This window comes from Tinamus guttatus, unplaced genomic scaffold (genome assembly GCF_059628265.1).
Source record: "Tinamus guttatus ecotype Peru unplaced genomic scaffold, ASM5962826v1 Tinamus_guttatus_pri_ptg000386l, whole genome shotgun sequence".
NCBI classification, from domain to species: Eukaryota; Metazoa; Chordata; class Aves; order Tinamiformes; family Tinamidae; genus Tinamus; species Tinamus guttatus.
The window spans coordinates 462461-473166 of NW_028288920.1; the positions used below are offsets into that span (position 1 = coordinate 462461).

Genomic DNA, 10706 nt, shown 5'->3' on the forward strand with positions numbered 1-10706 from the left:
TCCGTGCCCGGGTCCGGTCCGTGCCCGGGTCCGGTCCGTGTCCGGGTTCATATCCAGGTCCGTGCCCGGGTCCGTGTCCAGGTCCGTGTCCGGATCCAGGTCCGTGCCCGGGTCCGGATCCAGGTCTGTGCCCGGGTCCGTGTCCGGGTCCGTGTCCGGATCCAGGTCCGTGCCCAGATCCAAGTCCGTGTCCGGATCCAGGTCCGTGCCCGGGTCCCTGTCCAGGTCCGTGTCCGGGTCCGTGCCCGGATCCAGGTCCTTGTCCGGATCCAGGTCCGTGCCCGGGTCTCTGTCCAGGTCCGTGTCCGGGTCCGGTCCGTGTCCGTGTCCGGTCCGGATCCAGGTCCGTGCCCGGGTCCAGTCCGTGTCCGGGTCCGTGTCCAGGTCCGTGCCCGGGTCTCTGTTCAGGTCCGTGCCCGGATCCAGGTCCGTGCCCGGGTCTCTGTCCAGGTCCGTGTCCGGGTTCATATCCAGGTCCGTGTCCAGGTCCGTGTCCGGGTCCGGTCCATGTCCCGGTCCGTCTCGGGCCCGTCCCGGTCCGCGCGGCTCCCGGCGGCCCCGCGTCGCCTCCCCCGCCGCTTCCCCCGCCGGGCGCGGAGCGGAGCGGATCGGGGCGGGGGGCGCTCGGGGGCGGGCAGCGCCCGGCGGGGCGGGGGCGGCCGGCGGGGGCGGCCGCGGGGGGGGGGCTCGGCGGGGGCCCGGCCCTGCAGCCCGCGCCCCCCGCGGCCCCGCGGCCGCCCGAGCCCCGCGGCCCGAGCCCGGCGGCGGCGGCGGGGCCGGCGGGGCGATGCGGCGCCATGGAGAAGCTGTCGGCGGGGCTGGCGCGGCTGCGCTGGGGCCCCGCGGCGCTGCCCCTCGATGTGATCGTCAGCAAGTGCCGCCTGCCCACGCTCGTGTCCCTGGGCCACGGTGAGGGGCGCGGGGGAGCCCGGCGGGACGGAGGGGACGGGAGCCGGGAAGAGGCGCCGGGACCCGCGCGAACCGGGGGGAGGCAGCGGAGGAGCCGCCATGGTCTGGAGGAGACGGACCGGGATGGAGGGGAAGGGCCGGGATGGAGGAGATGGACCGGGATGGAGGGGAAGGGCCGGGATGGGGGAGATGGACCGGGATGGAGGGGAAGGGCCGGGATGGAGGAGATGGACCGGGGTCGGGGGGAGACCGGCTGGGATGGAGGAGATGGACTGGGATGGAGGGGAAGGGCTGGGGTCGGAGGGGACCAGCTGGGATGGAGAGATGCAAGTGGGGAGGGGATGGACGGGATCCACGAGGCTGGGAACTTTTGAGCAGGGAACACGGTGGAGGAGCTGAGGTGGGATGGAGAGGACGGGCTGGGATGGAGGGATGCGAGTGAGGGAGGGATGGGAGAGTGGCCACGGGATGGAGGGGATGGGCTGGGATTCAGCCCTGGGAGCTGGGAAGGGAGAGTGGAGCCGTGGCTGAACGGAGGGATTGGAACAGGGAGAGGATGGAAGGGAGCGGTGTGAGCGGGAGCTGAGAGCAGGGAAGGCGGCGGAGGAGCTGCCTGGGATGAAGGAATGTGTGTGCGGAAGGTGATGGAGGAGCTGGAATGGGATGGAGGGAGGGGAACAGGGAAGGGATGGAGAGGCCAGGGAGCAACAGAGGGACAAGGAGCAATGGAAGGATGCGAGTCACAGGGGTGGAGGGGACAGGGAGCGAAGGAAGGATGGGAATAGAGGAGGGATAGAAGGGATGGGGCCATGGGGAGGAAGGGAGGGCTGGGCTGGCAGGGACAGTGCAAGAAGAGGGGCTGGAGGGAGGGATGAGGAGGAGGGAGGGATGAAGGCTGGAGGGATGCAGGGACGAAGGCTGCGGGATGAGGAGGAGAGAGGCACGAAGGAGCAGGGAAGGCCACGGCCCCGTCCAAGGAGCTGCCGCCCGGAACCGACCTGTCCCCCTGGGCAGGGCCTGGGGGGCAGCGGGACCAGGGACCCCCGGGACCCCTGGGGACACTCGCGGCCAGGGGCTCCGTGCGGTCACCGCGGCCGCCCCGCGCACAGGGCCGGCCCCGCGGCCGCCGCGCGTTACCGGGTGACTGCGCAATTAGGCTGCGGCGGGGGGTCTGCGCGGGGGACGGGGAGAGGGGCCCAGCGCCGCCGTGGGGCCCGTCTGCGGCGGCCCTGCGTGCGTGTGGGGCTGCGTGTGTGTGTGGGGCTGTGTGTGCGTGTGGGGCTGCGTGTGCATGCGGGGCTGCGTGTGCGCATGCATGTGTGAGGCAGTGAATGTGGGGCTGCGTGTGCATGCATCTGTGGGGCTGCGTGTGCGTGTGGGGCTGCGTGTGCATGCGTGTGTGGGGCTGCGTGTGCATGCATCTGTGGGGCTGCGTGTGCGCATGCGAGCGTGGGGCTGTGCGTGTGCATGCAGATACGTGTGCCCTTTGGGGATGTGCACGCGCGTGTAAATGTGCCCCACGAGGGTGTGCATGCGCGTGGGTCCCGTGGGGATGCGCGTGGCCGGGAGCGAGCGCACCCGCGATCCCTGCAGCCTGCATGGACACCCGCTGCACGTGCTGGATGCGGGGCTGGTTCTGTCTCCGTGAGCGTTCCGTGTGTCCGAGCGCGTGCCGGGAGCTGCAGGGAGTAGCACAGGAGTGGGGTCGGGGCGGGTTCCCGCTGCCACGTAAGGGGGCAGGGAGCATCCCCCTCCCTGGAACAGGGAACATCCCTTCCCTGAAGGAGGGAGCATCCCCCTGGAGCAGGGAGTATCCCCTTCTGGAGCAGGGAGTATCCCCTCCTTGGAGCAGGGAGCATCTGCCTGCCCAGAACAGGGAGCATCCACCTCCTTGGAGCAGGGAGCATCCCCCCTCCCTGGCTGCATCCCCCATGTGGAGCAGGGATCATCCCTCCAGAACAGGGATCATCCCCCCGGATCAGGGCACATCCCGGCCTGGGCGCATCCCCCGGGTGCATGGAGCATCCCCCCGGAGCAGGGAGCATCCCCCGGGATCAGGGATCATCCCGCCGCGGGCAGCGGCGCCGGCGCCGCCGCGGGAGCGTCTCCCACGACGCCCGGCAGTCCCGGCAGCGCCGGCTCCGGCTCCGTGTCAATAAACTTGTTGTTTGTGGCGGCTGCTCCAGCCTTTTCAAGACGGACAAAGAAATTGTTTCCAGGGCAACTGGCGCCTCTTGGCAGCGGCACCTGCTCCCGGCCGTGTGTCCGTCCATCCGGCCGCGCGTCCCCGGCGCCTCCCCCGGCTCCGCACGGACGCTGGGCTGGGAACGGCCCCGGGGGCTGCGTGTTGAGGAGGGAGGCCCTGGGTATCGAGGGAGGATGGAGGAATTGCTGCTCCGGGGCTGGAGAAGGCCTGGGAGAAACAATATCATGGGAAAGCGGGATGCAGGGAGGAGGGAGGCAGGAAGCAGTTGGGATGCAGGCAGGATGGAGGTGGGATACAGACGTGATGTGGATGGAATGTACCCAGGATGCAGATGGGATGCAAATGAGACGCAGCTGGGATGCAGGAGGCATGCAGTGGGAATGTAGGTGGGATGCAGCTGGGATGTAGGTGGGATGCAGGCAGGATACAACTGGGATGCAGGTAGGATGCCTATGGGATGCAGTTGGAATGCAGGAGGGTTGGAATGCAGGATACAGCTGGGATGCAGGCGGGATGCAGCTGGGACGCAGTTGGGATGCAGCTGGGATGCAGTTGGAATACAGTTGGGACGCAGTTGGGATGCTGCTGGGATGCAGTTGGGATGCAGCTGGGATGCAGTTGGAATACAGTTGGGACGCAGTTGGGATGCAGCTGGGATGCAGGCAGGACGCAGCCGGGATGCAGTTGGGATGCAGCCGGGATACAGCCGGGGTACAGCTGGGATGTAGCTGGGATGCAGCTGGGATGCAGTTGGGATGCAGCCGGGATGCAGCTGGGATGTAGCCGGGATGCAGTTGGGATGCAGGCGGGACGCGGGCTCCGTCCCGCGGCGCTCACCCCGCGGCGCAGGGGAGCGCGTGGAGGGCGTCCGCGCGCAGGACGTGCTCCTGGTGCACTCGTGCCGCCAGTGGACCACGGTGACGGCGCACAGCCTGGAGGAGGGGCACTACGTCGTGGGGCCCAAGATCGACATCCCGCTGCAGTACCCGGGTAGGGACCCGCGTCCCGCTCGTTATGGCGCCGCGCGGGGTTCACCCCCTTCCTGGCGGCCCCGCGATGTGACGGTGGCCACGGGGCACGCGGTGGCCTTGGGGCCATCACCCGGCCTGGGCATTAGCCCCTCGCGGGCTGCCCCCACTGCCAGGGATGGCTGCCTTCCTCCCGCTCCTCTTCTTCCTCCTGCTCTTGTTCTTCCAGCTCCTCTTCTTCCTCCCACTCCTCCCTCCTACTCCTCGGCTCCCTGATACTCCTCTTCTTCCTGCTCCTCTTCTTCCTCTTGCTCCTCTTTCTCTTCATCTTGATCCTCCTCTTCTTCCTCTTGTTCCTCTTCCTCCTGCTCCTCTTCTTCTTCCTCTTGCTCCTCTTCTTCCTCTTGCTCTTCTTTCTCTTCCTCCTGCTCCTCTTATTCCTCTTGTTCCTCTTCCTTCTGCTCCTCTTCTTCCTCTTGCTCCTCTTCCTCCTGCTTCTCTTTGTTCTTCAGCCCCTCTTCCTCCTCCCCATTCTGTTCTTCCTCCTCCTCCTCCTCCTTCTCTTCCTTGTCCTGCTCCTCATCCTCCTCCTGTGTCTCCTCCTCCTCCTCCTGCTCCTCTTCCTCCTGCTCCGGCAGCTCCCGCAGGGCTCAGCACTGGCCGTGGCTCCAGCAGAAGGTGCCGGTTGTGGCCGTGGGGGCTCCCGGAGCGGGGCCGGAGGCCGCAGCGCCGGTGTGGGGACAATCCCGGCCCTTCCCGGAGAGCGGCTGCCTCGTTAGCATTCCAGGCAGGAAGGGCTCCGTGGAGCCCCATGCTAATGAGGGCCCCACGCGCTCCCGGCCGGCGCCGCCAGCACCGCAGCCCTGCACGAACACCCGTCTCTGTCCCCATCTCCATCCCCATTCCCACCCTGTCCCTGTCCCCATTCCCGTCCCCGTGGCTTCCCTGTGAGCCCCGTCCCTGGCCAATCCCCACGGGAGCAGCGTTCCTGCTCCCAGGTGCTTCCAGGCTTTTCTGCCCCGGCTTTTCCTGTGCGGTGGCTCCTCCACTGTGGTCATGGAGCAGCATCCCTGGGATGGCAGCGGGACCCGTGACTTGGGCCAGCCTGGGCTGCATCCTGTCCTGGAACGGGGAGCATCCCCTCCCGGAGCGGAGAGCATCCCCACCTGGAGCAGGGAACATCCCCACCTGGAGCAGGGAGCATCCCCTCCTGGAGCAGGGAACATCCCCACCTGGAGCAGGGAGCATTCCCACCCCAAGCAGGGAGCATCCCCTCCCGGAGCAGGGAACATCCCAGGTGGCTCCGTGCTGCTCCGCACCAGGCGGCTGCTCCCGCTCTGCGGTGCCAGGGGCCGGAGGGAGCGTTCAGAGCGGCGGGACTCCACGCGTCCCCGCGCGTCCCCGCAGGCCCCAGGGCTTTCCTGGCTGAGGCCGGGGGGAGCTGGTGGCCGCAGCCTGCAGAGCCCACGGGGACGGGGTCCGTGTTGGGGACCCTCTCCCCACTGTGGGGTTGGGTGTCCCTCGCAGGCAAGTTCAAGCTGCTGGACCAGGACCGGGACATCCGTGAGCCCGTGCAGTACTTCAACAGCGTGGAGGAGGTGGCCAGCATCTTCCCGGACCGCGTCTTTGTCATGGAGGCCATCACCTTCAGTGTGAAGGTTGGCGTGGGAACGCTGGAGGGCATCAGGGGATGGTGGGACAGCAGGGCATGGTGGTGAGATGTCAGGGGATGGTGGTGGGACATCAGGGGATGGTGATGGGACACCAGGGGATGGTGGTGGGACATGAAGGGGTGGCAGTGGGACATCAAGGGCTGGTGATGGGACACCAGGGGATAGCGGTGGGACACCAGGGTTTAGTGATGGGACATGAGGGGTGACAGTGGGACATCGGAGTGGGCAGTGGGATATCAAAGGTGCTGGTGGGACATCAGGGGATGGTGGTGAGATGTCAGGGGATGGTGGTGGGACATCAGGGGATGGTGATGGGACACCAGGGGATGGCAGTGGGGCACCAGGGATTAGTGATGGGACATGAGGGGGTGACAGTGGGACATTGGGGTGGGAAGTGGGATATCAAGGGTGGTGGTAGGACACCAGGGGATGGTGGTGGGACACCAGGGATTAGTGATGGGACATGAGGGGTGACAGTGGGACATTGGGGTGGGAAGTAGGATATCAAGGGTGGTGGTGGGACATCAGGGGATGGTGGTGGGACACCAGGGATTAGTGATGGGACATGAGGGTTGGCAGTGGGACATCAGGGGATGGCAGTGGGACATCAGGGGATGGTGGTGGGACACCAGGGATTAGTGATGGGACATGAGGGTTGGCAGTGGGACATCAGGGGATGGCAGTGGGACATCAGGGGATGGTGATGGGACACCAGGGGATGGCAGTGGGACATTAGCGGTTAGTGATGGGACATGAGCAGGTGGCAGTGGAATATCAGGGGATGGTGATGGGACACCAGGGGATGGCGGTGGGACAGCAGAGGATCTCTGGAGCGAGCGCTGCTCCACGAGGGCCGGCTGGCGCTGGCGGTGCCGCGCGGTGCCTGGCCGGGCGCCCCGCTCAGGTGGTGTCACCGCTGTTGGTGGTGGCGGCAGGTGGTGTCCGGGGAGTTCAGCGAGGACAGCGAGGTGTACAACTTCACCCTGCACGCGGGCGACGAGCTGACGCTCATGGGGCAGGCGGAGATCCTGTGCGCCAAGGCCGGGAAGGAGAAGTCGCGCCTGGGCACCCTCCTGCGCAAGCTGGGCAAGGCGGCGCCCGCGGGCGGCCGGCAGCCCAAGGGCAAGATGCCCTGCCTGATCTGCATGAACCACCGCACCAACGAGAGCCTCAGCCTGCCCTTCCAGTGCAAGGGGCGCTTCAGCACGCGCAGCCCGCTGGAGCTGCGCCTGCAGGAGGGCGAGCACACCATCCGCAGCATCATCGAGAAGGTGCGGCTGCCCGTCAACGTGGCCGTGCCCAGCCGCCCCGCGCGCAACCCCTACGACCTGCACGCCATCCGCGAGGGCCACTGCTACAAGCTGGTGGGCATCATCTCCAAGACGGTGGTGCTGTGCTGCATCCTGCGCCGCGACGGGCTCGTGCCCTTCCACTTCCTGCTGCTGGCCGACATGCCGCGCTTCCAGCTGCCCGAGGGGCTGCTCGGCGGCGACCCGCAGCTGGAGAAGCTGCTGCGGGACAGCGCCGCGTTCTGCCACGAGCGCTTCAACCCCGACGAGTACTCCAGGGCCGTGCGCGAGGCCAAGCCCGACCTGGCGGAGGAGTGCGCCAGCCCGCGGCGCATCCGCCTCTGCCTGCAGGGCTGCGGCCGCGAGGAGCTGAGCCGCCCGCTGCAGCGCCTCGCGCTCCGCGTCTACCGCGGCCCCCAGGACGCGGCCCCGCGCGAGCCCGACCTCGCCGACCCGGACCGGGAGTACATGACGCCCGACTGGGCCGAGCCCGAGTTCAGGACTCAGGAGCCGCTGGAGATCCCCTACGAGGAGCTTTGGAGCCACCAGAGCCTCGAGGGCTTCTCGGAGGCCGGCGGGACCCCGCTGGGGCTGGGCTGCAGCAGCAAGGGCCGGCAGGACCTCATCTCCTTCGGGGCCGCGTCCCCGCTGGGCTCCCCGCGCCACCCCGGCGCCCCCCGGGACGAGCCCCTCGGGGACGCGCCGCCCCCCGTGCCACCCAAATCGGAGGCGGTAAGAGCTGGGTCCCCACCACGCTGTGAGGCCCCTGGGGACGGGGAAATGGGGTCCCAGGGCAGCAGAGCTGAGCGGGGCCCCTGCAGACCCCTCTCTGGGGGTGGAGAGGGTCTCTCTGCGAGTCCCCTGGCCCCACGGCACGGCCACCCGGTATCTCCAGGCGTCGCAGGGCGGTGGGGCTGGGAGCTGGCCCAAGGTGGTGGCCGCAATTCAGTCCTTCACCTAGAGCTCCCCCTCGTCCCCACGGAACGTTGATGTGTCCTGTGTGGCCAGCATGGGCTGCACCGGGCGCACCGGAGCCTGTGCCCAGCTGAGGGGCAGCCCCTCCTGCCGGGGGATGTGTTGGAATGGGGAGGTCACGCTCCAAAGCTGCTGCACTGGCCTGGGCTCTGGTGCCCTTCAAGTCCATGGGCTGCCCAGAGCCTCCAGGACCTTCGGTACCTGGATCCCGTGGGCTGCCCTGCATAAGGGACCCAAAGCCTCCAGGTCCCTCTCGACCGTGGGTACCCATATCCTACGGGCCGTCCTGCACCACTGGGTAGGCAAAATATCCAGGTTCTCCTGCCCCATGGGGTAACCGAATCCTCCGCACCCTCCAGTAGCCGAGTCCTCTGCCTCGGGAGTCCCTCTAGGGCCTCCTTGACCTTGGCGCTATGGGGTGCCCAGAACCCCTTTGACCATGGAGCAGCCAACGCCTCCAGCTTCCCCACGGGGCACCCCGGGCTGCCCTTCCCCATGGGGTGACCGGCGGTGACGGGGCCTGGCCGGAGCAGCGGCACCGCGCGCGGGGACGAGGAGGGCCGCGTGGCTGAGCGGGGCTCCCCGGCAGGTGCGGGAGGAGTGTCGGCTGCTGCACGCGCCGCCCGTGCCGCCGCGCGGCGCCCGCCCGCCCGGCAGCCCCCCGGCACCGCCGCGGGCTGCCCGCCTCGCACCGGCGCCCGGGCCCAGCCTCTCCTACTACTCCGCCGGCCTCCACGACGGGTGAGTCGCGGGCGCGGGCGGGAGCTCCCGGCTCCGTCCCGGCGCGACGTTCCCGCTCCTCCGGCAGGTCCGGTGGCACGCGGAGCGGCAGCGGCTCCCCCTCGCCCGACGCCTACTCGCTCTACTGCTACCCCTGCGCCTGGGGCGACTGCAAAGCGGGTGATGCCACCACTGCCGCCACGCGCCCGCTGCCCCCCGCTGCCGCCGCCGCCACCGCCTCGTGGTCCGACCCCTGGGCCTACAGCGAGGCGGGCGCCGGCGGGGCCAGCGGGCGCTCCACGCCGGCGGCCGAGGTGCCGCTCAAGCCGTGCCGCAGCTGCCCGCGCCTCAAGCCGCCCCCGAAGCGCTTCGCCCCCTTCGGGGCGCTCAACCCCTTCGCCGGCCCCGCCGCCGCCTCCGCCGAGTGGCTCGAGGGGCTGGAGTGGCCCAAGGCGGCGGCGGCGGCTCCGTCGTCCTCCTCGCCAGAGCCCTTCGAGGCGCCCGAGGCCGAGGCGTCCCGCCGGCCGCCGGCCTTCGAGGGCGACAACATCGTGATCCGCGGCGCGGCGCCGCTCTCGCCCACCATCGTGCGGGGCGCCGAGGGCGGCGTCACCCGCGTCTACCTCACGCAGGGCGTCATCGAGGTGCCGCCCGCGGCGCGCGGCGAGGCGGGGGCGCCGTCACCGGCCGCCCCCCGGCCCAGCGGCGATGGCTCGGCCTGGCTGCCGCCCGCCGACCTCTCGGCGCTGTCGCTGGAGGAGGTGTCCAAGTGCCTGCGCTTCATCGGCCTCTCCGAGGACGTCGTGAGCTTCTTCGCGCGCGAGCGCATCGACGGCAGCATCTTCGTGCAGCTCAGCGAGGAGATCTTGGCGGACGACTTCCGCCTCACCAAGCTCCAGGTGAAGAAGATCATGCAGTTCATCAAGGGCTGGCGGCCCAAGATCTAGCCGGGGACACCTCCCTGGCCCCACCAGCTGTGCCTGCCCGACCCCTGGGCCGGGAGCATCCACCTTGCCCCGAAGCCTCCGTTGTCTTGGCTTGGGGGCAAGGCGCCCCGTGGAGCCGTCACGGCTCCGACTGTCCCGTGTCCCTTCCCCATCCCTTGGGCTGCCCCGTGCCACCCCACCGCGGCGGTGCCTCCTCCAGCGGCGCTGCCCGCGCTCTCCTGCTCCTTCACCCTCATCCTCCACGGCCGCTCGCTCCATCCTCACAGGGAGCCGCGTCCTTTTGCTCCATCCCCTGCTCTGTTTTAACACTGGACGGTCATTTTGGCCCCAAAGGGCTGGAAAATATTGAAGTTTGCTTTGACTGGTTTAACTTAATCCTTGTGGATTAGTGTAATAAACATATCAGAAAAAACGAGGCGCTGGAGAGGCCCCTTCCTTGGGAAGCAGGGCAGAGAGGCCCTTGGAACGTCACCCGCGTGTCCGTGCGGGATGGTGGGATCAGCAGAGGTCGCGGGGCCGGAGGACAAGGAGGAGGGCAGCCCCCCGGGGGGCTCGAGCCCATAAAGCCCAGGGAAGAGGAGCTCGGCCCATCCAGGGCTCCCGGGAGCCTGGAACGTTGCCTTCCCGCCTGGAGCAGCCGGCTGCCGCCCGCAGGGATAGAGGCTGCCCCGGAGCCTGGCTGGGGCTGCCCTTAGCCCCATGGTGACGGGGACACGAGCACGAAGGACAAGGAGCAGCAGCACCCACGTCCCGGCCCGCTCGGGCTATGGAGACAGGCGGAACACGGCGCCGCGGCGGGGGGAGGCCAGCTCTGCCCTCGGGGACGGGCGCGCGGAGACTTAAAGGCTTTTAGCTTAAACCGAGCCCTCCCCGAGGGGGACCCTTCTGGCCTGCGGCTGCTTGATTCGCAATTACGGGAGGGTCCATCTGCCGGGCTAACCCCGGGGGCAGCGCGCGGGGCCGCACAAAAGCGCCGGAGGCTCCGCGCGCGCCGGGGGCGGTGGGGACAGAGCGGGGCT

At 68.9% G+C, this 10706-nt stretch overlaps 1 protein-coding gene across 2 annotated transcripts; it reads left to right on the forward strand.

Moving 5' to 3' along the window:
• The first annotated feature begins 740 nt into the window (after positions 1–740).
• On the forward strand, positions 741–9687 carry GAREM2 (GRB2 associated regulator of MAPK1 subtype 2). 2 transcript variants are annotated; one of them, XM_088530726.1, is made up of 6 exons: positions 741–909; positions 3965–4105; positions 5611–5741; positions 6692–7777; positions 8610–8761; positions 8829–9687. In XM_088530726.1, exons 1-6 carry the CDS (start codon positions 798–800, stop codon positions 9685–9687), a joined length of 2481 nt encoding a protein of 826 aa, XP_088386852.1. In that variant the 5' UTR covers positions 741–797. The 2 variants fall into 2 exon arrangements, with proteins under 2 accessions (XP_088386852.1, XP_088386853.1); XM_088530727.1 differs by having other exon boundaries at positions 8847–9687.
• The last annotated feature ends 1019 nt before the right edge of the window (positions 9688–10706 follow it).

Excerpts from the sequence above, each read along its gene's own strand:
- GAREM2 (XM_088530726.1), top strand. The coding sequence starts at position 798 with ATGGAGAAGCTGTCGGCGGGGCTGGCGCGGCTGCGCTGGGGCCCCGCG. Across the intron at positions 4,106-5,610 it reads CATCCCGCTGCAGTACCCGG|GCAAGTTCAAGCTGCTGGAC; the intron begins GTAGGGACCCGC and ends TGTCCCTCGCAG. Across the intron at positions 8,762-8,828 it reads TCCGCCGGCCTCCACGACGG|GTCCGGTGGCACGCGGAGCG; the intron begins GTGAGTCGCGGG and ends CTCCTCCGGCAG.